Here is a 27,587-nt window from a genome sequence, read left to right as displayed (position 1 = left end):
CCAGCTTCCAAGGTCCCAGTACTCCACACCCTCCAGCCTATGTCCCCCAAGCCTGCAGGACCCTGTATTTGTTAAGCATTTACTATGTGCCAAGTATTGTACTGAACACTGAGTTAGATACAAGATAATCAGGTTGGACACAGTCCTTGTCCAGAAACACGTAGAGAATTCAATCATTCGATCATATGTATTAAGTGCTAAACTGTGTGCAGAACACGTACTAAGAGTAGAGAATCCTGGTGCCAACACACTAATCAGGGACCATAGCAATAGGAGAAGTAGAAAGCCAATCTTCGATCCCCTTCATCCCCCATTTCTATTCCTCTACCTTTCTAAGCCCTCATTTCCTCTCCTCTCACTCCCTTCCGTGTCTCCCCGATTCTCTCCCTTTATTCACCTCTCCCTCAGCCCCTGAGCACTTATGTGCATATCCATAATTTCCTAATTTATATTATTTTCTGTCTCCCCCTCTAGACTGTGAGCTCGCTGTGGGCGAGGAACACATCTACCAACTCTGTTATATTGTTATGCTGAACTCTTCCAACCGTATATATGTATATATGTTTGTACATATTTATTACTTTATTTATTTATTTTCCTTGTACATATCTATTCTATTTATTTTATTTTGTTGGTATGTTTGGTTTTGTTCTCTGTCTCCCCCTTTTAGACTGTGAGCCCACTGTTGGGTAGGGACTGTATCTGTATGTTGCCAACTTGTACTTCCCAAGCACTTAGTACAGTGCTCTGCACACAGTAAGCGCTCAATAAATATGATTGATGATGATGATGATGATGCTCTGCTCTCAATAAATGTGACTGATTGATTGTTCCCAGGCTCAATCTGAGGATGGAGGCTTTGCAGGTGTGGGCCATGCTGTTTGCCGTTTGTAAGTGTTGCCAATCTCAGGGTCCTCTGTACGGTGGAGGGGTGGGAGGTGTCTCTCCCTGAGGAGGCTCCCTGATAATACTAGGAACTTTTGAACCCATAACTCAGGGACTCTATTTACCTCTGGGCTCCCCTCCCTCCCTGCCCCCTCCCCCAGCATGAGAAGGATTAACCTTTGGTTCCAACCAAGAACCAGCCCCCTCCCCTCAGCCCCCAACTGCCCAGACAATAATCATAGTAAACACCAAACACTTCTATCGGTTTTGCCGTTAAGAGATTAAAGCTGTTTATTGTTGTAGTAAGCGCTTAGTACAGTGCTCTGCCCACAGCAAGCGCTCATTAAATACGATTGAATGAATGAACGAATCGAGAAGCAGCTTGGCTCAGTGGAAAGAGCACGGGCTTTGGAGTCAAAATTCATGGGTTCAAATCCTGGCTCTGACATTTGTCAGCTGTGTGACTTTGGGCAAGTCACTTCACTTCTCTGGGCCTCAGTTACCTCATCTGTAAAATGGGGATTAAGACTGTGAGCCCCCCCGTGGGACAACCTGATCACCATGTAACCTGCCCAGCGCTTAGAACAGTGCTTTGCACATAGTAAGCGCTTAATAAATGCCATTATTATTATTATTATTATTAATATCTCATTCATCCTTGACACATCCCTGAGAGACAGAGAGAGGCAAGAAATCTTTAACCCCACTTTTCTAGATGGAGAAATGGTGGTCCAAAGAGGTTTGTTGGCTTGGCCAAGGGCCAGTGGCATCAGGGCTAGGCCGGAAGCAGGACCGACCACCCAACCTGCCACTCGGAAAGCGTGCGTTCATTCATTCAATTCATTCAATCATATTTATTGAGCACTTCCTGCATGCAGAGCACTGTACTAAGCGCTTGGGAAGTACAAGTCGGCAACATATAGAGACGGTCCCTACCCAACAACGGGCTCACAGTCTAGAAGGGGGAGACAGACAACAAAACAAAGCATGTAGACAGGTGTCAAGTCGTCAGAACAAATAGAATTAAAGCTAGATACGCAATTAAAGCTAGATGCATTCTCTCAGGACCGGCATTCCCAGCTCACTTTGCCATTTCTCAGGTGTGATCCCAGGCCAGGGGAATGTGCTGCAGCTTCGGAAAATGATCCGTCTTACCACGGGAAAGAACCCCATCACCCAGTATGGTTTCTATGGATGCCACTGTGGAATCGGGGGGAAAGGTCAACCGAAAGATGCAACGGACTGGTAACTCTCTCTCCTTCCTGACCTCTCTAGTTAGGGAAAATCCACCTTGCTGCTCTCACTCCAGTCCGGGCTGGCTGCTTTCTGGACTTGGGTTGGGTTGGATTGGGTTGGGATTGGGTTGGGGTTTCTGTTAAGGGTGGGTTTTGAATTCAGGTTCGGATTTGGGTTGGGGTTCAGATTGGGGTCTGTGAAATGGGGATTAAAACTATGAGCCCCCTGTGGGACAACCTGATCACCTTGTAACCTCCCCAGCGCTTAGAACAGTGCTTTGCACATAGTAAGTGCTTAATAAATGCCATTATTATTATTATTAAGGTTAGGTTTGAGACTTGGGTTTGGGACTAGGTCAGTCTGTGTTCATTGATCCTTGGGCTAGAAGGAACCGGCTGTTATTCCAGATGGGGTAACTGAGGCACAGAGAAGTTAAGCGACTTGCCCAAAGTCACACAGCTGACAAGTGGCGGATCCGGGATTAGAACCCACGACCTCTGACTCCCAAGTCCGGCTCTATCCACTAAGCCACGCTGCTTCTCAATCAATCAATCTTTAGACAGACTTTGACATCCGAGAAGGCCATTTCCTTGCTCGGAGGGTACTGCAGTACATTCCTTTGGACTTTGAGGACAACACAGACAGGAAAATCACCTCCCGCGACAAAGACCTCTACACCTGTCACCCAAGCTGCTCAGTTGTAATAATAATAATGGTATTTGTTAAAACACTATGTGCCAAGCACTGTTCTAAGCGCTGGGGGTAGATACAAGGTAATCAGGTTGTCCCACGTGGGGCTCACAGTCTTAATCTCCATTTTACAGACGCGAGGACTCAGGCACAGAGAAGTTAAGTGGCTTGCCTAAAGTCACACAGATGATAAGTGGAGGAGCCAGGATTAGAACCCCTGACCTCTGACTCCCAAGCCTGTGCTCTTTCCACTAAGCCACACTGCTTCTCAGTCAATCAATCAATCGTATTAAGCGCTTACTGTGTGCAGAGCACTGTACTGAGCTACTAAGTACAGTGCCCTGCACACAATAAGCACTTAATGAATACTATTACTCCTTAAACCTATCCCTATTCCTACTCTTACTCCCACTACTACTACTCATAATAATAATAATAATAATAATAATAATAAAACTGTGGTACTTGTTAAGTGCTACTGTGCAGTAGATGCTGTTCTAAGCACTGGGTTATGTACAAGGTAATCGGGTTGGATATGGTCCCTGTCCCACATTCATTCATAGAGGAGCAGTGTGGCTCAGTGGAAAGAGCCCGGGCTTTGGAGTCAGAGGTCATGGGTTCAAATCCCGACTCCGCCAGTTGTCAGCTGTGTGACTTTGGGCAAGTCACTTCACTTCTCTGGGCCTCAGTTACCTCATCTGGAAAATGGGGATGAAGACTGTGAGCCCCCCGTGGGACAATCTGATCACCTTGTAACCTCCCCAGCGCTTAGAACAGTGCTTTGCACGTAGTAAGTGCTTAATAAATACCATTATTATTATTATTATTCATTCATTCATTCAATTGTATTTGTTGAGTGCTTACTGTATGCAGAGCACTGTACTAAGCCCTTGGGAAGTGCTTGGCAACATATAGAGACAGTCCCTACCCAACAACGGGCTCACAGTTTAGAAGGGGGAGACAGACAATAAAACAAAACATTAAAGGAGGGAAGAGAGAGAAGGCTTAAAACGTTAAGTACCATTGAGGGAGGGTTATGAGTATCTAGACAAAGCTCTATTCTTCCCTCTTCATTCATTCAATCATATAGGGTTCACAGTTTCGATCCCCATTTTACAGATGCGGTAACTGAGGCACAGAGAAGCGAAGTGACTTGCCCAAGGTCACATGGCAGACAGGTGGCAAAGCCGGAATTAGAGCCCATCACCTTCCGACTCCCAAGCCCCTGGTCTATCCACTAGGCTAAGGGCTTACTATGTGCCAGGCACTGTACTAAGCGCAGGGGTAGATGCAAGTTTATCAGGTTGGACGTAGACCCTGTCCCCCATGGGACACCCAGTTTCAATCCTTTTTTTACAAATAAGGTAACGGAGGCAGAGGAAAGTGAAGTGATCCCATTGTTGGGTAGGGACCTTCTCTATATGTTGCCAATTTGTACTTCCCAAGCGCTTAGTACAGTGCTCTGCACACAGTAAGTGCTCAATAAATATGATTGAATGAATGATTGAAGTGACTTCCCTTAGGTTACACAGCAGATAAGTGGGAGAGCTGAGATTAGAACCCATGACCTTCTGACTCCAATGCTTGTGCTCTATCCACCATGCCATGCTACTTCTAGCATGGAGAAGCAATGTGGCTCAGTGGAAAGAGCCTGGGCTTTGGAGTCAGAGGTCACAGGTTCAAATCCCAGCTCCACCAATTGTCAGCTGTGTGACTTTGGGCAAGTCATTTAACTTCTCTGAGCCTCCATTACCTCATCTGTAAAATGGGGATTAAGACTGTGAGCCCCCCATGGGACAACCTGATCACCTTGTAACCTCCCCAGCGCTTAGAACAGTGCTTTGCACATAGTAAGCGCTTAATAAATGCCATTATTATTATTATTCTACTACTTCTATCCTCTAAACCGTTTGCTCATTTTGGTCAGGGAACGTGTCCCTCAAATCTGATGTACTGTCTTCTCCCAACTGCTTAGTGCAATCATCTGCATACAGTAAGCGCTCAATAAATACCACTGATTGACTGATTACTACAACTAATTATGGTATTTGTTAAGCACTTACTATATGCCAGGCACAGTACTAAGCTCTGGACTGCTGCTACTACTACTGCCACTATTACAACTACAACTACTAATGATGGTCTTTAATAATAATAATAATAATGATGGTATTTGTTAAGCACTTACCATATGCTAGGCACAGTACAAAGCACTGGACTGCTGCTATTACTACTGCCACTATTACAACTACAACTACTAATGATGGTCTTTAATAATAATAATAATAATAATGATGATGATGGTATTTGTTAAGCACTTACTATGTGCCAAGCACTGTTCTAAGCACTGGGGGTAGATACAAGGTAATCAGGTTGTCCCACGGGGGGCTCACAATCTTAATCCCATTTTACAGTTGAGGTAACTGAGGCACAGAGAAGTTAAGTGGCTTGCCCAAAGTCGCACAGCTGACAAGTGGCAGAGGCAGGATTGTGAGCCCATTGTTGGGTAGGGACCGTCTCTCTATGTTGCCAACTTGTACTTCCCAAGCACTTAATACAGTGATCCACACACAGTAAGCACTCAATATATACGATTGAATGAATGAATGAACTACTACTATTACTAAGTGTTTGGAAGAATACAGTAAAATAGAAATTGTAGACATGATTCTTGCCCTCAAGGAGCTGACCATCTAGTGGACAACCAAAGCCTCTCCCCGCAGTTACCAACCCACAAGAAGGTCTGAGCCCCCCCATTCCTCTCCCCGTCCCCATCCCCCCCGCCCTACCTCCTTCCCCTCCCCACAGCACCTGCATATATGTTTGTACAGATTTATTATGCTATTTATGTAAATAGTACTTATTTACTATTCCATTTATTTTTTTTTTAACATGTTTTGTTTTGTTGTCTGTCTCCCCCTTCTAGACTGTGAGCCTGCTGTTGGGTAGGGACCGTCTGTATATGTTGCCAACTTGTACTTCCCAAGCGCTTAGCACAGTGCCCTACACACAGTAAGCGCTCAATAAATACGACTGAATGAATGAATGGGCAAACCCAAGGAGGCTCCTTCTTCAGCGTCGGGTTTCGGCCCCCTCCCTTCTGACACCAGGGCTCTGCATCTTCTCCCTAGTACAGTGGTTCAGGTCCCTACCCAACAGTGGGCTCACAGTCTAGATGGTCTCTATCTGTTGCTGAATTGTACTTTCCAAGCGCTTAGTACAGTCTCCCCCTCCCCATCCCCGCTGCCTTACCTCCTTCCCCTCTCCACAGCACCTGTATATATGTTTGTATGTATTTATTACTCTATTTTATTTGTACATATTTATTCTATTTATTTTATTTTGTTAACGTGTTTTGTTTTGTTGTCTGTCTCCCCCTTCTAGACTGTCAGCCCGCTGTTGGGTAAGGACTGTCTCTATATGTTGCCAACTTGTACTTCCCAAGCGCTTAGTACAGTGCTCTGCACACAGTAAGCACTCAATAAATATGATTGAATGAATGGTTAGTATCCCCGCCTGTCACGCACGGGACTGGGGTTCAATTCCCCGAGGGGGAGGCAAAATTTTTGGACAAGCAGCTTGGCCTCGGGCTCAGGAGTCAGAGGACGGGAGTTCTAACCCCGGCTCCACCACTTACCTGCTGTGTGACCCTGGGCAAATCACTTCCCTTCTCTGTGCCTCAGTCGCCTCACCTGTAAAATGGGGACTTGAGACTGAGCCCCACGTGGGACAACCTGATTACTTTGTATATACCCCAGTGCTTAGAACAGTGCTTGGCACATAATAAGTGCGTAACAAATAGAGAAGCAGTGTGGCTTAGTGGAAAGAGCATGGGCTGGAGAGTCAGAGGTCGTGGGTTCTAATCCTGCCTCGGCCACTTGTCAGCTGTGTGACTTTGGGCAAGCCACTTAACTTCTCTGAGCCTCAGTTGCCTCAACTGTAAAATGGGGATTAAGATTATGAGCCCGATGTGGGACAACCTGAAGCAGCATGCCTCAGTGGAAAGAACACGGGCTTCAGAGGTCATGGGTTCAAATTCCGGCTCCAGCAATTGTCGGCTGTGTGACTTTGGGACTTCTAGACTGTGAGCCCACTGTTGGGTAGGGACTGTCTCTATATGTTGCCAACTTGTACTTCCCAACCGCTTAGTACAGTGCTCTGCACACAGTAAGCACTCAATAAATATGATTGATTGAGTGATTGATTGATTTGGGCAAGTCACAACTTCTCTGGGCCTCAGTTACCTCATCTGTAAAGTGGGGATTAAGACTGTGAGCCCCCCGTGGGACAAACCTTGTAACCTCCCCAGCGCTTAGAACAGTGCTTTGCACATAGTAAGTGCTTAATAAATGCCATTATTATTATTATTACCCCCAGTGCTTAGAACAGTGCTTGGCACATAGTAAGTGCTTAACAAATACCATCATCATTGTCATTATAATTAAAGACCATCATTATCATCATTATTTAATTGTGGAGCAGCAGGCTGGGAGCCTGCAGGTCTCCCCGTGATGCCATCTCCCCTCTGCCCTGACCCCCCCAATAGGTGCTGCCAGATCCACGACTGCTGTTACGCTGGACTCACCTCGCATCGCTGCTGGACCACCTGGGACCGCTACAGATATAGCCACACTTTCGGGGTGATTCGTTGCGGTGAGTCGCCTTCCTATCTTCCTGGCCAGGAATTACTATTCTATTAATTTTATTTTTTTAACATGTTTTCTTCTGTTGTCTGTCTCCCCCTTCTAGGCTGTGAGCCTGCCGTTGGGTAGGTACCGTCCGTATATGTTGCCAACTTGGACTTGCCAATCAATCAATCGTATTTATTGAGCGCTTACTGTGCGCAGAGCACTGTACTAAGCGCTTGGGAAGTACAAATTGGCAACATATACAGTCCCTACCCATCAGTGGGCTCACTGGTAACCCCGGCCCATCTCTCCACTACCCCCCTGCAGCCCCTTTCCTCCCTCCTCCCGGATTCTCTGGCTTCCCTGATCATCACCCCCCTCCCCTTTTAAAGGTCTCCCTGGGGGGTCAACCTCAACTTCCACCCACGGTGAAAATCCCGAACTACAGGAACTTGTTTCTGGGAGGGCTGCAGAGGCGGGCTGGGGCTAGTTCTCGAAACTGGGTCCTAATCCTCTAGACTGTAACCTTACTGTGGGCAGGGAAGGTGTCCTTTTATTGTTACATTGTAGCCTCCCAAGCGCTTAGTACTGAGCTCTGAAAACAGTAAGCGCTCAATAAATATAATTGAATGAGTGAATGAATCCCTCACTTGTCCTCTGGGTGACTTTCGTCAAGTCACTCACCTCTCTGGGACTCAGTAACCTCATCTGTAAAATGGGGATTAAGACCACGAGCCCCGTATGGGATGTGGGCTATGTCCAAGATGATTAGCAGCGAAGCAGCATGGATCAGTGGAAAGGGCACGGGCTTTGGAGTCCAAGGTCATGGGTTCAAATCCCTGCTCCGCCACTTAGCTGTGTGACTTTGGGCAAGTCACTTCACTTCTCTGGGCCTTAGTTACCTCATCTGTGAAATGGGGTTGAAGACTGTGAGCCCCCCGTGGGACAACCTGATCGTCTTGTCACCTCCCCAGCGCTTAGAACAGTGCTTTGCACATAGTAGTCCGAGTCCCGCATGGGGCACACAGTTTCAATCCCCGTTTTACAGATGGGGTAACTGAGGCACAGAAAAGTGGAGGGACTTGCCCAAGGTCGCACAGCAGGCAAGTGGCGGAGCCAGGGTTAGAACCCAGATCCTTCTGATTCCTAGGACTGTGCTCTATCCACTAGACCATACTGTGTAGCAGAAAAAAAGCGCGGCTCTGAGAATCAGGAGACACAGTTTCTAATAATGAAATAATAATCATGGCATTTGTTAAGTGCTTGCTATGTGCCAAGCTCTGTACAAAGCTCTGGTGTAGATACAAGATCATCAGGTCAGACACAGTCTCCGGCACACCTTGGGCTCAGATTTTAAGTAGGATGGAGACCAGGTTTTGAATCCTCATTTGACGGCTGAGGAAAATGAGGTCGGGGAAATGAAGTGACTCAGCTAAGGTCACACAGAAGGCATGTGAAAGCACAGACAAATTTTTTTTATGATAGTTAAGTGCGAAGGCACTGTAATAATAATAATAATAATAATAATAATAATGATGGCATTTATTAAGCGCTTACTATGTGCAAAGCACTGTACTAAGTGCTGGGGTAGAATCAAGCCAATCAGGTCGGATACAGTTCCTATCCCACGTGGTTCTCACAGTCTTCATCCCCATTTTACAAGTAACTGAGGCACAGAGAAGTGAAGTGTCTTGCCCAAGGTCACACAGCAGACAAGTGGCAGAGCTGGGATTTGAACCTAAATCCTTCTAAATCCCAGGCCCGAGCTCCTTCCACTTGGTCATACTGCTCCTTATGCAGTTTCTGGTTCCTGAAGGATGGAGACTCTATGATTGCTCGCCCAATCACTTAGTACAGGGATGGGAATGCTACTGTTTGATTATTGCTGACCTGCTGTGTGGCCTTGGGTTGAGAAGCAGCTTGGCTCAGTGGAAAGAGCCTGGGCTTTGGAGTCAGAGGTCATGGGTTCAAATTCCGGCCCCGCCTATTGTCAGCTGTGTGACTTTGGGCAAGTCACTTCACTTCTGTGGGCCTCAGTTCCCTCATCTGTAAAATGGGGATTAAGACTGTGAGCCTCCCGTGGGACAACCGCATCACTTTGTAACCTCCCCAGCGCTTAGAACAGTGCTTTGCACATAATAAGCGCTTAATAAATGCCATTATTATTATTATTATTATTGGATAAATCTCTTAACCTTTCTGTACTTCAGTTTTCCCAACTGACGCATGAAAGACTGATCTTTACCAAGTCACCTGTTGATTAAGGTGCAGAGGGAAGAATATTTTGGAGGGAATGTCCTTGGAGTGCTCTGAGATTTTCATGGAGCTACAGATAAATACGTGAATAATCTAGATTGTGAGCTCACTGTGGAGAGGGAATGTGCCTGATGTTGTATTGTACTCTCCCAAGCACTTAGTACAGTGCTTTGCACACAGTCAGCACTCAATAAATACAATTGAATGAATGAATGAATAAATCAATGGTATTAATTGAGGGCTTGCGGCTAAAGAGAATTGTATTATGGAACTTGGAGGACTACATTTTTATTATTACTATTATTATATTTGTTTCACCCTTACTAAGTGTCAAACACCGTTCTAAGTACTATGGCGGATACAAGGCAATCAGATTGGACACAGTCCACATCCTATTTAGGGCTCACAGTCTTAACTGGAGGGAGGACAGCTTTTTAATACCCATTTTACAGTTGGGTAAACCGAGACACAGAGAAATTAAGTGCTTTGCCTAAGGTCACACAGAAAGCAAAGGGCAGAGGTGGAATTAGAATCCAGGTCCTCAGACTCCAAAGCCATTGCCTTTTCTACGTGATGATGCTGCTTCTCTCTGCTCTGAAGAAGCTTGCAATCAAAGAGCCAGACAGACACGGGACACTCGCAAATAGATGGAGTAGAAGGAGACAACACTACAGTCGTTGATCGCAGATATATGGAAGGATAAAAAGATGAATAAGTTTTAGTTCATGTAAATCAAGAATATGCAAAAGCACTTCTGATAGTTGTGCAAATATATAACTGCTAGTAGAGGCTCCTGGATGGATGTGACCTGGGAAGGCCTGTTGGAGGAGGTGGGATTTCACCGCTTGGAGAAGCAGTGTGGTCTAGTGGATAGAGCACGGACCTGGGATTCAGAAGGATCTGGGTTCTAATTCTGGCTCCTCCATTTGTCTACCATGTGACCTGGGTCGTCACGTCATTTTTATGTGCCTCAATTACCTCATCTGTAAAATGGGAATTAAGAACCCTATGCGGGACAGGGACTGTGCCCATCCTGATCAGCTCATATCCATCCCAGTGCTTAGAATAGTGCTTGGCTCGAAGTAAGTGCTTAGCAAATACCATTAAAAAAATTGATCGCATTTATTAAGCACTTACTATGTGCAGAGCACTGTACTAAGCGCTTGGGAAGTACAAGTTGGCAACATATAGAGACGGTCCCTACCCAACAACGGGCTCACAGTCTAGAAGGGGGAGACAGACAACAAAACAAAACATGTTGACAGGTGTCAAGTTATCAGAACAAATAGAAATAAAGCTAGATACCCATCATTAACAAAATAAATGGAATAGTAAATATGTACAAGTAAAACAAATAGAGTAATAAATCTGTACAAACATATATGCAGGTGCTTTGAGGAGGGGAAGGAGGTAGGGTGGGGGGATGGGGAGGAGGAGAGGAAAAAGGGGGCTCAGGCTGGGACTTGTTAAGTGCTTATTATATGTCAGGCACTGGGGTGGATAGAAGCAAATCAGGTTGGACACAGTCCCTGTCCTATATGGGGCTCACCATCTCAATCCTCATTTTACAGATGAGTAACTGAGGCACAGAGAAGTGAAGTGAGATCACACTGCCCAGGGTCACAAAGTAGACAGGTGGAGGAGCTGTTATTTGTACATATTTATTCTATTTATTTTATTTTGTTAATATGTTTTGTTTTGTTCTCTGTCTCCCCCTTCTAGACTGTGAGCCTATTGTTGGGTAGAGACCGTCTCTATATGTTGCCAACTTGGACTTCCCAAGTGCTTAGTACAGTGCTCTGCACACAGTAAGCGCTCAATAAATATGATTGAATGAATGAATGAACCCATGGCCTTCGGTATCCCAGGTCCGAGCTCTAGCCACCATGCTCTGGGTTCTGAAGGGAAAGGGGAGAGAGAGGCCGTGACAGACAGCTTCTCTGAGGAATCTTAGCTGTGTGTCACTCACTGACCTGTCTGGGGACTTTTCTCTTTGCGTGGGTAGGTCCTGGGAGCTGGTGTGAGAAAAACCTCTGTGAGTGTGACAAGGCTTTGGCTCTCTGCCTGCAGCGTAACCTCCATACTTACCAGCCAAAATTACGCTTCTACTGGTCGCTCTCTTGCAAAGGAAGGACTATGAATTGCTAAGGGAAGGCTTTCCCTCCCCATCCTGCACATTTACTGCTCCACACCTGCAGGAAAAAGAATCTGATCCAGAAACCAGTTCTGCATTGGGAACACCACTCTTCGGGCAGCTTGTTTCTCCCTCTCCTCCACTCCCGTTTCATGGTGACACCTGGAATAGACTGTAAATTCGGTTTAGACAGGGAACATGTCTACCAAGTCTGCCCAAGCTCTTACTGTAGACCCTAAGCTTTATTCTAGACTGTAAGATTGTTGTGGGCGGGGAATGTCTTTATTGTTGCATTGTCTCCTCCCAAACACTTAATACAGTTCTCTGCCCACAGTAAGCACTAAATAAATATGATTGACTGATTGACTGACTCTTGCTACAGTGCTCTGCACACAGTTAAGTGTTCAATAAATACCACTGATTGATTGATTGATTAAATGATTAAGCAGGAGATCTGCAGGATCCAGGAGCTCAGAGCAGAAATGCTATTTTTAAATTACCTTTGTTAAGTGCTTACTATGTGGCGAACACTGTTCTAAACACTGGAGCAGATACAAGTTAATTAGGTTGGACACAGTGCCTGCCCCGCATGGGGCTCACAGTCAAAGTACAGGAGAAGAGGAGACCTAAGGCACAGAGAAGTTAAGTGACCTGCCCAAGGTCACACAGCAAGCAATTGGTGAAGCTGGGATTAGAACCCATGTTCTCCCACTTCCAGGCCCATGGTCTTTCCATTAGGCTATGCTGCTTCTCTGTTATTCTCCCTTTTTGTATGGTATCTGCTAAGCGTTTACTAAGTGTCAGGCACTTTGCTAAGGGTTGGGGTAGATACAAGCCAATTGGGTTGAATACAGTCTCTGTCCTAAATCATTTTACAGATGAGCTAACCGAGGCCCAGAAAAGTTAAGTGACTTGCCCAAGGTCACACAGTAGACAAGCTACAAAACCAGGAATCTCCACTGTGCTTCTATCCGACCTGAACAGGCTGAGCTGAGCCTGAGGTTGTCTGTGAAGTTCGGGACTATTGTTCCCCTCAATATCATCAAACCAATCTTGGAGATCATCATGTCTAATGCCCTGCCTCATTCATGCTTTCATTCAATAGTATTTATTGAGCGCTTAGTGTGTGCAGAGCACTGTACTAAGCGCTTGGGAAGTATAAGTGGGTAACATATAGAGATGGTCCCTACCTAACAACCGGCTTGCAGTCTAGAAGGGGGAGACAGACAACAAAACAAAACATATCCACAAAATAAAATAAATAGAATAGGATATATGTACAACTAAAATAAATAGAGTAATAAATCTGTACAAGCATATATACAGGTGCTGTGGGGAGGGGAAAGAGGTAGGGTGGGGGGATGGAGAAGGGGAGAGGAAGGAGGGGGCTCAGTTTGGGAAGACCTCCTGGAGGAGGTGAGCTCTCAGTAGGGCTCTGAAGGGAGGAAGAGAGCTAGCTTGGTGGATATGCGGAGGGAGGGCATTTCAGGCCAGGGGGAGAACATGGGCCGAGGGGGAGGACGTGGGTACCCGGACAGATAGGGGGCAAGTTCTTTCCTAGTCATAAGGTTAGTCATGAGGAACAGCATGGCCTAGTGGAAAGAGCCAGGCCTGGGACTCAGAGGACCTGGGTTCTAATCCCAACACATACCTGCTGTCACCTAACTTCTCTGTGCCTCGGTTCCATCATCTGTAAACTGGGAATTCAATACCTGTTCCACCTCCAGCTTAGACTACGAGTCCTGGGTGGGACAGGGATTGTTTCGGACCTGATCATCTTGCATCTTCCCCAACGCTTAGGACAGTACTTGACACACAGTAAGCACTTAACAAATTCCACAGTCATCATCATCATCATCACAAGGCTGGCCAAGGAAGGAGATTCCAAGCCCTCTTTCCATGACGTGTTGGGAAAACAGAATATTTCCAAGTGCCTCACATTTACCAATTGCCTCTTTCTATGAATTCCAAATAAAAATAGCAAAATCCAAGTTGCTCTGAGTCTGGTTTCAACTGGTTTCAGTGGGGTGGAGTTTTCTTTGAGAGAAGAGGGCGAAATGGGGGTGGGAGCAGGGCAGGTTAGCATCTCTGTCAGCTTCCCTCAGCTTCCCATCTAGATGATGCCCGAGTCCAGGGGAGGATTGGCATTGGCAGGGGCAGAGGAGGATTGTGGATGTTGTGGGGTGGTGGGGAGTGGTAAGGGAAGAGAAGCAGGTCTCATGCCCTGGAGGAGAGCTGAGGGTCTGAGTTCCAAGATGTTCAGGGTTGTACAGCCTGGGGGTGGTGGGAGGAAGGAGAGTTCCAGGAGTCAGACCACCTCTAGCCCACTGGATTTGGGCTTAGCCTTACCCCACAGGAGCTCGGTCAGTAGCCCCAGCCCCAGTCTCTGGCTCTGTAGACAACACCTAGATAGCCCCCTCCCTTCCACTTCAGGGGGAAGGGGGAAACATCCCTCACCAGACAATGGAGGATTATCTCTCCCCTGGGCGTTTCACCTGCTTACCTTGTCCTATCTTTGCTCAAAGTGGGTGAAATTTGAATTAGGAAACACTAAATCTTTTCTTGGAGTTTATCACCCCCAATAAGTTACCACCTCCAAAGATGACTCACTCCCCTCCCCTTCTCCATCTTCCTGCACTTCTTTCTCCTCCAACTTTTCAAATCATCAGTCCTAGTTTTCCAGTCTCCCTGTCACTTCTATTCTAAATAATTTTGGTATTTGATAACAACAATAATAATATTTAATATTAAGTGCACTGAACTGAGTGCTGGGGTAGATATAAAATCATCAGGTTGGACAGTTCCTGTCCCGCATGGGGCTCCTGGTGTGGTGCTGAGGCATGATTAGAACCCAGATCTTCTGACTTTAAGGCCTTTGCTCTTTCCACTGGGTGATGCTGCCTCTGGGCTTGGCTGGGCCGCCCTGTTCCTTCCTTGGAAACCTCAAGATTCCACATTGTTAGAGGCAGGGAACGTGTCTGCTAATTCTGTGGTACTGTACTCTCCCGGGTGCTTCGTACAGTGCATAATGAGCACTGAATAAATACCATCGATTGATTGATTGATCGATTGACTCCCTGGGCTGAGAATGGGTTAGTAGCTGGGGGCAGGGACAGGGGAGAGGCATCAAAGTTCTAACTCGCCTCATTCATTCATTCATTCATTCAATCGTATTTATTGAGCGCTTACTTGGGAAGTAGAAGTTGGCAACATATAGAGACGGACCCTACCCAAAAGTGGGCTCACAGTCTAGAAGGGGGAGACAGAGAACAAAACAAAACATATTAACAAAATAAAATCGATAGAATGAATACGTACAAATGAAATAAAGAAATAGAGTAATAAATCCGTACAAACATATATACATATATACAGGTGCTGTGGAGAGGGGATGGAGGTAAGGCGGGGGGGATGGGGAGGGGATCGCTGACTGCTGAGCACTTTGCCAATGTCTAGGGAAGGTGGCCAGGCTGAAATTTGAAGTTTTGGGCGGGGGTCTCAGCAGCCTGGGTGGGGAGAGGAGGGAGGGAGGCCTGGGTGAGGTTTTACTACAAGCCTCCTATCTCAGTTGCTCAAGAGATTCTTCGAACCCAGGATCCCTCCTTCTCGGAAACCCCTGCCTCGTCATGTGTCTTTGTTACGCGACCCCCAGGCCGGACGCTGTCAGATCCGCGACCACGCTGCAGGGAATGGGGGGTCTCTCTCTGTCTCTTTCTCTCTCCAGGGGAATGAGGCTGGGATCCTGTTAGATCCGAGAGGGGGTGAATTGGGGGCTCCGCTGCTTGGGCTGCTTTTCTCCTCTCTGCAAACCCGACCGGACTCCTGGGGCCAAAAACTCCGGGAAATGAGAGGGCTCCCGCCGGAGGGAGAGGAGGGTTGGGACCCCCTCCCGAAGGAAAGCAAGGTTGGGACCCCCTCCGGAGGGAGAGCAAGGTTGGGACCCCCGCTGGAGGGAGAGCAGGGTTGGGACCCCCTCAAGAAGGAGATCAGGGTTAGGATCCCCTCCGGTGGGAGAGCAGGGTGGGACCCCCGCAAGTGGGAGAGCAGTGTTAGGACCCCCCTCCGGTGGGAGAGCAGGGTGGGACCCCCGCTGGAGGGAAAGCAGGACTGGATCTCTTCCCCTGAAGGGCCCAACCCTGCAGATACAACGTCCATCCCACCCCATCCCCCTTGGCCACAAAAGCCATCAAGGACCAAAGGACCAGAGAAGCAGCGTGGCTCAGTGGAAACAGCACTGGCTTTGGAGTCCGAGGTCATGGGTTCGAATCCTAGCTCCGCCAATTGTCAGCTGGGTGACTTTGGGCAAGTCACTTAACTGTGCCTCAGTTCCCTCTTCTTTAAAATGGGGATTAAGACTGTGAGCCCCCCGTGGGACAACCTGATCAACTTGTAACCTCCCCAGCGCTTAGAACAGTGCTTTGCACATAGTAAGCGCTTAATCAATATTATTATTATTATTATTATTATTATTATTATTATTATTATTATTATTATTATTATTATTAAAGCGACTCCGAGAGAGGTTCATTGTCCCGGGCCCGCTAGCACTGAAGCTGCTCAGACCCTCCCCTCTCCTCCCCTTCCTCCCCTCTCCTCCCCTTCCTTCCCTCTCTCCATCCCTCCCCTCTCCTCCCCTCTCTCCCTTCCTTCCTGTCCCCTGTGCCCCAGGACAGCCTGGACTTTGAGTGGGATCCCAACTGCTCTGCATTGGGTTCTTCTCCCAGGTCCAGTCCCAAAATGAGGTGGCAGTGGGCGTTGGCGGTGCTGATGGCCTGCTGCTGTGAGTGTGGGGAGTAGGGTGGGGAGTGGGGGGCTTGGGGGTCTGGGGGAAGGTGGCCCAGTTTGACCACCTCCAGACTGTGAGCCCACTGTTGGGTAGGGACTGTCTCTATATGCTGCCAACTTGTACTTCCTAAGCGCTTAGTACAGTGCTCTGCACACAGTAAGCGCTCAATAAATATGATTGATTGATTGATTCTGCTTCTCTGCAGTCAGCTGGGCCCAGTCTGAAGGGAGTCTTGGGGCTAAAGGTCAGGCTTCAAAGGGGATGCCAGCCCCACAGGCCCCAATCCAGCCTGGTCAGGTCTCCCTGGGATGGGGGAGCCCCAGAAGCAATCAATCAATCGTATTTATTGAGCGCTTCCTGTGTGCAGAGCACTGTACTAAGTGCTTGGGAAGTACAAGTTGGGAACATATAGAGACAGTCCCTACCCAACAGTGGGCTCACAGTCTAAAAGAGGCCCGGGAAGGCTGGGCCCAAGAAGACTGACGGTGATACCCCTGGTGGGATGGTCAGTTCTGACCACAAAGTCAGAAGACCTAAGCCTGGCTTTGCCACTTGTAGGCGGCGTGACCTTGGGCAAGTCATCTCACCTCTCCCGCCTCGTTACCTCACCTGTAAAAAGGCCCTACTGAGAGCTCACATCCTCCAGGAGGCCTTCCCAGACTGAGCCCCCTCCTTCCTCTCCCCCTCGTCCCCCCTCCATCCCCCCTGCCTTACCTCCTTCCCTTCCCCACAGCACCTGTATATATGTATAGATGTTTGTACATATTCATTACTCTATTTATTTATTTATTTTACTTGTACTTACCTATTGTATTTATTTTATTTTGTTAATATGTTTGGTTTTGTTCTCTGTCTCCCCCTTCTAGACTGTGAGCCCACTGTTGGGTAGGGACCGTCTCTGTATGTTGCCAACTTGTACTTCCCAAGCACTTAGTACAGTGCTGTGCACACAGTTAGAGCTCAATAAATACGATTGATTGATTGATAAAAAATGGGGATTAAGAGTGTGAGCCCCATGTGGGACAGGGGCTGTGTCCAACCTGATTAGTCTGTAGTCTACCCCAGCACTTAGAACAGTGCTTGGCACTTAGTAAGCACTTAACGAGTATAATAATAATAATGATGATGATGGTATTAGTTAAGCGCTTAATATGTGTGAAGCACTGTTCTAAGCACTAAGGGGAGGGATACAAGGTGATCAGATTGTCCCACGTGGGGCTCCCAGTCTTAATCCCCATTTTACAGATGAGGTAACTGAGGCACAGAGAAGTGAAGTGACTTGCCCAAAGTCACACAGCTGACAAGCCAATTTGTACTTCCCAAGCGCTTAGTACAGTGCTCTGCACACAGTAAGCGCTCAATAAATACGATTGAATGAGTGAATGAATGAAGCGGGGATTAGAACTCACAACCTCTGAATCCCAAGCCCGGGCTGTTGCCACTGATAATTACCAGCGAAGCAGCATGGTTTAGTGGAAAGAGCGCAGTCTTGGGAGTGAGAGAATATGGGTTCTAATCCCAGCTCCGCCACTTGTCTGCTGGGTGGCCTTGATCAATCCGCTTCACTTCTCTGTGCCTCAGTTACCTCATCTGTAAAATGGATATTAAGCGTATGTGCCCTATATGATGATGAGTCCCACGTGGAACAGCCTGATTACCTTGCATTACCCCAGTGCTTAGAACAGTGCTTGGCACATTGTAGGTGCTCAACAATTACTATAATTGTTGTTATTATTAATTACTATTATGATCATTTGTTCATTTAGTCATATTTATTGAGCGCTCACCTTGTGCAGATTACCTTGCATTACCCCAGTGCTTAGAACAGTGCTTGGCACATTGTAGGTGCTTAGCAATTCCTCTTAATTATTATTATTAAATATTATTATGACCATTCATTCATTCAATCGTATTTATTGAACGCTTACCATGTGCAGATTACCTTGCATTACCCCAGTGCTTAGAACAGTGCTTGGCACATAGTAGGCTCTTAGCAATTACTCTTAATTATTATTATTAAATATTGTTATGGCCATTCATTCATTCAATTGTATTTATTGAGCGCTCACCATGTGCAGATTACCTTGCATTACCCCAGTGCTTAGAACTGTGCTTGGCACATAGTAGACACTTAACAATTATTCAATTATTATTATTAAATATTATTATGACCATTCATTCATTCAATCATATTTATTGAGCGCTTACCATGTGCAGATTACCTTGCATTACCCCAGTGCTTAGAACCATGCTTGGCACATAGTAGGCGCTTAGCAATTCCTCTTAATTATTATTATTAAATATTATTATGACAATTCATTCATTCAATCGTATTTATTGAGCGCTTACCGGGTGCATATTACCTTGTATTACCCCAGTGCTTAGAACAGTGCTTGGCACATAGTAGGTGCTTAGCAATTACTCTTTATTATCATTATTAAATATTATTATGACCATTCATTCATTCAATCATATTTATTGAGCACTTACCGGGTGAAGATTACCTTGCATTACCCCAGTGCTTAGAACAGTGCTTGGCACATAGAAAGCGCTTAGCAATTCCTCTTAATTATTATTATTAAATGTTATTATGACCATTCATTCATTCAATCGTATTTATTGAGCACTTACCATGTGCAGATTTCCTCGCATTACCCCAGTGCTTAGAACAGTGCTTGGCACATAGTAGGTGCTTAACAATTCCTCTTAATTATTATTATTACATATTATTATGACCATTCATTCATTCAATCATATTTATTGAGCGCTTACCATGTGCACATTACCGTGCATTACCCCAGTGCTTAGAACAGTGCTTGGCACATAGTAGGCACTTAGCAATCAATCAATCACTCGTATTTATTGAGCGCTTACTGTGTGCAGAGCACTGTACTAAGTGCTCAGGAAGTACAAGTTGGCAACATATAGAGATGGTCCCTACCCAACAGTGGGCTCACAGACTAGAAGATCGTATTTATTGAGCGCTTACCATGTGCAGAGCACTGTACTAAGTGCTGGGAAAGTACAGTTTGGCAACAGAAGAGACCATGGGGACCGTAGGGAGGGAATGAGGGGTGCCAGGGGTTGGGTGGAGGATGTGGAGGGGGGTTGGGACCCTCACTGAGTGGCGGGTGAGGGGCTTCGGCGGACACTGTGACTTGTTTTCCGCTCACTGGGCTCTGCTGGCCCACAGGTGTGATCCGGGCCGGGGGCAGCCTCTACGAGTTCCAGAAAATGATCAAACAAGCCACCGGGAGAGGGGCCTTCCCCCATTACTTCGCCTACGGCTGCCACTGTGGTTGGGGAGGCCGAGGCCAGCCCGTAGACGCCACGGACAGGTAACAGTCTCTTCAGGGGAAGGGGCAGAGGGGGCAGTTGCACCCCAACTTGGCACATCGGGGTGGAATAATGAACACTTGACCAAGCACCGGGAAGGTTTGACCGTCCTGCCTCACGGGAGGGGAATCAAATAAATGATATCAGCCGCGGTGGGATTCCACTGCTTGGAGAAACGGCATGGCCTAGTGGATACAGCGCGAGCCTGGGAATCAGAAGGACCCGGATTCTAATCCCGGCTCTGCCAGTTGTCTGCCGCGTGACCTTGGGCAAGGCACTTACCTTCTCTGTGCCTCAGTTCCCTCATCTGTAAAATGGGGATTAAAACTGCGAGTCCCTTATGGGACAGGGATTTTGCCCAACCAGATTAGCTTGTATCTACCCTAGTGTTTAGAACAGAAGAGAAGCAGCGTGGCTCAATGGAATGAGCGCGGGCTTTGGAGTCAGAGGTCATGGGGTCAAATCCCGGCTCCGCCAATTGTCAGCTGTGTGACTTTGGGCAAGTCACTTAACTTCTCTGGGCCTCAGTTACCTCGTCTGTAAAATGGGGATTAAGACTGTGAGCCCGCCGTGGGACAACCTGATCACTCTGTAACCTCCCCAGCGCTTAGAACAGTGCTTTCTACATAGTAAGTGCTTAATAAATGCCATCATCATTATTATTATTATTATTATTATTAACAGTGCTTGACACATAGTAAGTGCTTAACAAATACTATTATTATTATTATTAACTTCTCTAATTAACTTATTATTAACTTATTATTTAACAAATACCGTTTTTTAAAAAAGTATGAAGCAGCATGGCCTAGATCTATGAAAAAACATAGATCCGGGAGTCAGAGGACCTGGGTTCTAATCCCAGCTATGCCACTTGTCTGCTCTGTAACCTTGGGCAAGTCACTTCAGTTCTCTGTGTCTTAGTTACCTCATCTGTAAAATGGGGATTAATACAGTGAGCCACATTTGGGACAAGGACTTTGTCCAACTTGATTAACTTGTATCTACACCAGCGTTTAGAACAGTGCTTGGCACATAGTAAGTGCTTAACATATACCATCATTATTATTATTAACTTCTCTGTGCCTCCATTTCCTCACTTGAAACTGGGGATTCAATATCTGCTCTCCCGTCTATTTAGACTGTGAGCCCCATGTGGGATAGGGACTGTGTCTGACTTGATTAATTTGTAATTATCCCAGTTCTTAGTCCACCATCTGTCTCACAATAAGAACTTAACAAGTACCACAATAGTAATAATCACCACCCAGCCCATCAACCTGGGTGGAATTTGCTCTTGTTCTAGGTAAGGAAGTGTGTCGATTGATCAATAATATTTATTGAGCGCTTACGCTGTTCAGAGCACTAAGCTCTAGGAGTAAATTCCTTGAGGGCGGGGAACATGTCTACCACCTCTCCTGTATTGCACTCTCCCAAGCGTTTAGTACAAGGTTTGGTGCAATTAGTATGTAGTCAACAAATACCACTGTTTGATTTATTGACTGAATAGAGTGGGCAAGCTTCCTGTCCTCGAGGAGCTTACAATCCAGCAGGGGAGAGGGGCACTAAAACAAATTACAGGTAGGGTCTCAGCAAGGCTGCCCTTGGTGTTGTATGTCTTTTTAGCTTGTTGGGTTTTTTTAATGGTATTTGTTAAGCGCTTACTGTGTTCCAGACATGCACTAAGCAATAGGGTAGGTCCAAATAAATCAACAAATACCACCGTTTGATTTATTGACTGAATAGAGTAGGCAGGCTTCCTGTCCTCGAGGAGCTTACAATCCAGCAGGGGAGAGGGGCACTAAAACAAATTACAGGTAGGATCTCAGCAAGGCCGTCCTTGGTGTTGTATGTCTTTTTAGCTTGTTGGGTTTTTTTAATGGTATTTGTTAAGCGCTTACTGTGTTCCAGGCATGCACGAAGCAATAGGGTAGGTCCAAATAAATCAACAAATACCACTGTTTGATTTATTGACTGAATAGAGTAGGCAGGCTTCCTGTCCTCGAGGAGCTTACAATCCAGCAGGGGAGAGGGGCACTAAAACAAATTACAGGTAGGGTCTCAGCAAGGCTGCCCTTGGTGTTGTATGTCTTTTTAGCTTGTTGGGTTTTTTTAATGGTATTTGTTAAGCGCTTACTGTGTTCCAGGCACGCACTAAGCAATAGGGTAGGTCCAAATAAATCATGATGGACACAGCCCCTGTTCCATGTGGGGCTCCAAGTTTCGATCCCCATTTTACAGATGAGGAAGCTGAGGCCCAGGGAAATGAAGTGACTGGTCCAAGGTCACACAGCAGACAAGTGGCTGAGCCAGGATTAGAATCCAGATCCTTCTGACTCTCGGGCCTGTGCTCTTTTCTCTAGTCCATGCTGCTTTTCTAAGTTCAGCCTCCAGACAACTGCAGAACTCCGGATCCCCTTGTGAGCTCCTCTTCTCTATGGGAAGAGCAAGGCAGAAGGAAGGTGGGCTTTCCCCTTACTGTCCTGTCTCCATCAGTCAATCAGTCGTGTCTCAGTGGAAAGAGCCCGGGCTTTGGATTCAGAGGTCAATGGTTCAAATCCCGGCTCTGCCAACTGTCAGCTGTGTGACTTTCGGCAAGTCACTTCTCTGTGCCTCAGTTACCTCATATGTAAAATGGGGATTAAAACTGTGAGCCCCCTTGGGACAACCTGATCACCTTGTAGCCTCCCCAGCGCTGAGAACAGTGCCTCGCACATAGTAAGCGCTTAACAAATACCATCATTAATTAATCAATGGTTTTTATTGAGCACTTATTGTGCGCAGAGCGCTGTACTAAGCGCTTTGAAGAATATAAAACAACTAAATTGGTAGCACGTTCCCTGCCCACAAAGAGCTTACAGTCTAGAGGGGGAGGCAGATGTCAAACTATATTTTGGAGATGGACTTGAGTGCTTTGGGGCTGAAGGTGGGGTGAATAACAAGTGTTTCAAGGTTAAAGATCCAAGTGCAAAGGCGATGCAGAAGGGCGAGGGAGTAGGGGATTTGAGGGGTTAGTCAAGGAAGAGATCTTAGAAATGTGATTTTAATAAGGCTTTGAAGGTGGTGAGAGCGATCGTCTTTTGGCTCTGAAGGGGGAGGAAGTTTCTGGTCAGAGGGAGTATGTGGGTGAGGTGTCAGCAGTGTGATAGACAAGATCGAGGTAAAGTGAGTACCTCCATCTTCCTTCCTCCCCTCAGGTGCTGCCACAAACATGACTGTTGTTACTGGAGGTTGGGGGTTCACCACCAGTGTTCCGCAAAATTTAACAAGTACAACTACAGCTTTGTGGAGGGGAAGTTCCACTGTGGTGAGTTGGTCTCATTCATTCAGTTAGTCAGCCCTATTTATTGAGTGCTTACTATGTGCAGAGCACCAGACTAAGTGCTTGGGAGAGTACAATGTAACGATACGCATTTACATTCCCTGCCCTCAATGAGCTTACAGTCTAGAGGGGGAGACCGACATTAATATACAGAAATAAAAAACAGATATTTACAGAGTGCTGTGGGGCTGAAGGGGGGATGAAGAAAGGGAGCGAGTCATGGCTAAGTAGAGGGGAGTGGGAGAAGAGGAAAGGGGGGCTTAGTCGTTCCACTGTGGTGGGTTGGTCTCATTCATTCAGTCAGTCCTATTTATTGAGTGCTTACTATGTGCAGAGCACTGGACTAAGCGCTTGGGAGAGTACAATGTAATGATAAGCGTTTACATTCCCTGTCCTCAATGAGCTTACAGTCTAGATGGGGAGACAGACATTAATATACAGAAATAAAAAACAGATAAGTACAGAGTGCTGTGGGGCTGAAGGGGGGATGAATAAAGGGAGTGAGTCATGGCTAAGTAGAGGGGAGTGGGAGAAGAGGAAAGGGGGCTTAGTCGTTCCACTGTGGTGGGTTGGTCTCATTCATTCAGTCAGTCCTATTTATTGAGTGCTTACTATGTGCAGAGCACTGGACTAAGCGCTTGGGAGAGTACAATGTAATGATAATCATTTACATTCCCTGCCCTCAATGAGCTTACAGTCTAGAGGGGGAGACAGACATTAATATACAGAAATAAAAAACAGATATGTGCAGAGTGCTGTGGGGCTGAAGGAGGGATGAATAAAGGGAGCGAGTCATGGCTAAGTAGAGGGGAGTGGGAGAAGAGGAAAGGGGGCCTTAGTCGTTCCACTGTGGTGAGTTGGTCTCATTCATTCAGTCAGTCAGTCCTATTTATTGAGTGCTTACTATGTGCAGAGCACTGGACTAAGCGCTTGGGAGAGTACAATGTAACGATACACATTTACATTCCCTGCCCTCAATGAGCTTACAGTCTAGAGGGGGAGACAGACATTAATATACAGAAATAAAAAACAGATATGTGCAGAGTGCTGTGGGGCTGATGGGGGGATGAATAAAGGGAGCGAGTCATGGCTAAGTAGAGGGGAGTGGGAGAAGAGGAAAGGGGGGCTTAGTCGGGGAAGGCTTCTTGGAGGAGAGGGCCTTCGATAGGGCTCTGAAGGACAGGTAGGGGGCTAGGGCTTCACTTCCTCCCAACTCCATTGTGCCGGACCGGAGCTTCAATGGGAAGGCTAGACTGTGAGTCCGTTGTTGGGTAGGGACCGTCTCTATATGTTGCCAACTTATACTTCCCAAGCGCTTAGTACAGTGCTCTGCACACAGTAAGCTCTCAATAAATACGATTGAGTGAATGAATGAATGAATCAGCAGGCATTGGTTAAGACTGATTAGCTCTCCTAGCATTATCCCGTAGTTGGGAAACAATCAATCAATCAATCATATTTACCGAGTGCTTACTGTGTGCAGAGCACTGTACTAAGTGCTTGGGAGAGTACAGTATAACAGAGTTGACAGACACATTCATTCCCTCGTCTAGAGGAGAAGCAGGGGGACTTCCCCACCGCCCCTGCTCCAAGTCTGAAACACAAGCAGAACAAAAACAGAATCCAGAGTCTCTTGATTATCTTTTATCTAGCCGAGCACTCAGTACCTGAGAAGCATGAGAAGCAGCTTGGCTCAGTGGAAAGAATGTGGGCTTTGGAGTCAGAGGTCTTGGGTTCAAATTCCGGCTCCGCCAATTGTCAGCTGTGTGACCTTGGGCATTTTACAGTTCCTCATCTGTAAACTGGGGATTAAGACTGTGAGCCCCCACGGGACAACCGGATCACTTTGTAACGTCCCCAGCGCTTAGAACAGTGCTTTGCACATAGTAAGCGCTTAATAAATGCCATCATTATTATTATTATTACAGTGGTTGGCACATAGTAAGCACTTTACATAATTATTAGTGTTAAATGCTTCCTGTCAAGGACCGTTCCACAAACCCTGGAGTAGATACAAATTTATCAGGTTGGACAGAGTTCCTATCCCACATGGTGCTCATAATATTATAATGATTATTATCATTATATTATTGTAATTATTGACTTTTCAGCTGAGCTCTCATAATAACAATAATAATAATGATGGCATTTGTTAAGAGCTTACTACGTGCTGAGCACTGTTCTAAGCGCTGGGGTAGATACAAGGTAATCAGGTTGTCCCACGTGGGGTTTATAGTCTTAATCCTCATTTTGCAGGTGAGGTGACTGAGGCACAGAGAAGTCAAGTGACTTGCCCAAAGTCACACAGCTGATCAGTGGCAGAGCTGCGATTAGAACCCATGACCTGATTTCCAAGCCTGTGCTCTTGACACTAAGTTACACTCTCATCACAGTGAAAGTTGGAAAGAGGCACCTCCAGCCAGCATCGGGGTAATTGCTAGGTGCCACTGTTTCTTCAGATGGTTAGAGCTTAGTACAGTGCCTGGAACACAGTAAGCGCTTAACAAATACCATTATTATTACTGTGGTTGTGTTGTTATCCTTTAGAGTGACACAATGTTACCCCATCTGAAGGGTTTTGGGGCTGGAGTTCTGGTTCCTGTGTTGACCTTGTCATTCACTGACTCGCTTCTCCTTCTATAACTCAAGGCTGAGACCTGTTTCCACTGCTCTGCAAGCCCCATATAATGATAATGATGGCATTTATTAAGTGCTTACTATGTGCAAAGCACTGTTCTAAGCGCTGGGGAGGTTACAAGGTGATCAGGTTGTTCCACGGGGAGCTCACAGTCTTAATCCCCATTTTACAGATGAGGTCACTGAGGCCCAGAGAAGTGAAGTGACTTGCCCAAAGTCACACAGCTGACACTTGGCGGAGCCGGGATTTGAACCCATGACGACTGACTCCAAAGCCTGTGCTCTTTCCACTGAGCCACGCTGCTTCTCTATGGGACAGGGACTGTCTCAATCAATCAATTGTATTAATTGAGCACTTACTGTGTGCAGAGCACTGTACTAAGCACTTGGGAGAAGATAATACAACAGAGTTGGTAGGCACGGTCCCTGCCCCCAATGAGTTTACAGAATAGAGGGTCTCTGACCTGATTATCTCATACCTACCCCAACGTTTAGTACAGTCCTTGGTGCATAATAAATAACAAACACATATTACAATTATTATTATTATTATGAGAAGCAGCATGGTAGTGGATCAGATATGGGCCTGGGAATCAGAAGGTGATGGGTTCTAATCCGGGCTCTGCCACTGTCTGCTGTGTGACCTTAGGCAAGTCACTTTACTTCTCTAGGCCTCAGTTACCTCAGCTGTAAAATGAGGATTGAGACTGTGAGCCTCATGTGGGACAGGGACTGTGTTCAACTGGAGAAACTTGAATCGGCAGCTGTGCTTAGTATAGTGCCTGCACATAGTAAGTGCTTAACAAATACCACAGTAATTATTATTATTGTTAATTTTTTTTATTATTTTGATACCTCCCACTGCCCAAAGAGGTCAGAAGGGAAAAAGCAGACCGGTTCCGTGGGGGCTCAACACTGCCGAAAAAGTGAATGGGAAGGGGAAGTGGGAACAGAGTGGCAGTTGGGGCCAATGAAGAGGGGATTTGTGGAGAACCAACTTCCAAGCCAATTTTTGTCAGACAGAGGTAGCCGAGAAGCCGGAATCTTCTGTCAGTCAATGGTATTTATTGAGTGCTTACTGCGTGCAGAGCACTGTACTAAGCGCTTGGGAGAGTCCAATAGAATGGAAGCTGAACCCTGCGTTTCTCTCCATGGACGAGCAGGTCTGGGAAACTGGTGTGAAACCCAGATCTGCCGGTGTGACAGGGATGCCTCCCTCTGTTTCCGTCGCCACTTGGACTCCTACAGCGGGCGATACCGCTTCCACTGGAAGCCTGGCTGCCGGGGCGACACGCCATCCTGCCTCGGCCCCAGAAAGTCCGTGCGGCACTGAGCCAGACCAGGCAACGGCTCTGACCAGGGGGCCAAAGGACGGACTCCGGGAACTCAGCTTCTTCCTCCTTCTCCCCGAAGAGCAACAACCTGGCAGAGGAGCTGCAGAGAGAATGCAAGCCGTGCCTTCTTCCGCCCGCGTCCCCACCCTTATGGAGGACCAGGGTGGTACTGGGCTGCAATGCCAACCTGTCCTCCTGTCTCCCTATGCCGTTCATCTGACTCCATCGATCCGTCTAACTCTGTATACCCCTCTATAAGTTCATCAGTCTTTATCGCTCTTTGCCTAGAGCTTCCTGACTGTCTCCGTTTCTCTTATCCAGCAGGGCCCCATCCCTGAAGCCT

The 27,587-nt window shown here is 46.6% G+C and overlaps 2 protein-coding genes across 2 annotated transcripts; both read left to right on the top strand.

Moving 5' to 3' along the window:
- The first annotated feature begins 850 nt into the window (after nucleotides 1-850).
- On the top strand, nucleotides 851-11,843 carry LOC119928708 (phospholipase A2 homolog sphenotoxin basic subunit B-like). The gene is made up of 4 exons (XM_038747204.1): nucleotides 851-890; nucleotides 1,986-2,130; nucleotides 7,358-7,464; nucleotides 11,701-11,843. The coding sequence occupies exons 1-4, from the start codon at nucleotides 851-853 to the stop codon at nucleotides 11,841-11,843; spliced, it is 435 nt and encodes a 144-aa protein (XP_038603132.1).
- A 4,709-nt stretch (nucleotides 11,844-16,552) lies between these two features.
- Nucleotides 16,553-27,243, top strand: LOC119928614 (phospholipase A2 homolog sphenotoxin basic subunit B-like). The gene is made up of 4 exons (XM_038747022.1): nucleotides 16,553-16,609; nucleotides 19,809-19,953; nucleotides 23,149-23,258; nucleotides 27,074-27,243. Exons 1-4 carry the CDS (start codon nucleotides 16,567-16,569, stop codon nucleotides 27,241-27,243), a joined length of 468 nt encoding a protein of 155 aa, XP_038602950.1. The 5' UTR covers nucleotides 16,553-16,566.
- Nucleotides 27,244-27,587: the final 344 nt, after the last annotated feature.

Source organism: Tachyglossus aculeatus, chromosome 5, assembly GCF_015852505.1.
Source record: "Tachyglossus aculeatus isolate mTacAcu1 chromosome 5, mTacAcu1.pri, whole genome shotgun sequence".
Taxonomy (NCBI): domain Eukaryota; kingdom Metazoa; phylum Chordata; class Mammalia; order Monotremata; family Tachyglossidae; genus Tachyglossus; species Tachyglossus aculeatus.
The sequence above is the reverse complement of the archived record's forward strand: the minus strand, read 5'-3'. Positions and strand labels throughout refer to the sequence as shown.

Bases quoted from the DNA above. Each gene is read 5' to 3' on its own strand.
- LOC119928708 (XM_038747204.1), top strand. From the start codon at position 851: ATGGAGGCTTTGCAGGTGTGGGCCATGCTGTTTGCCGTTT. The intron at 2,131-7,357 runs GTAACTCTCTCT...CCCCCCCAATAG, and splicing joins CCGAAAGATGCAACGGACTG to GTGCTGCCAGATCCACGACT. The intron at 7,465-11,700 runs GTGAGTCGCCTT...TTGCGTGGGTAG, and splicing joins TTTCGGGGTGATTCGTTGCG to GTCCTGGGAGCTGGTGTGAG.
- LOC119928614 (XM_038747022.1), top strand. From the start codon at position 16,567: ATGAGGTGGCAGTGGGCGTTGGCGGTGCTGATGGCCTGCTGCT. The intron at 19,954-23,148 runs GTAACAGTCTCT...TCCTCCCCTCAG, and splicing joins CCCGTAGACGCCACGGACAG to GTGCTGCCACAAACATGACT. The intron at 23,259-27,073 runs GTGAGTTGGTCT...ATGGACGAGCAG, and splicing joins GGAGGGGAAGTTCCACTGTG to GTCTGGGAAACTGGTGTGAA.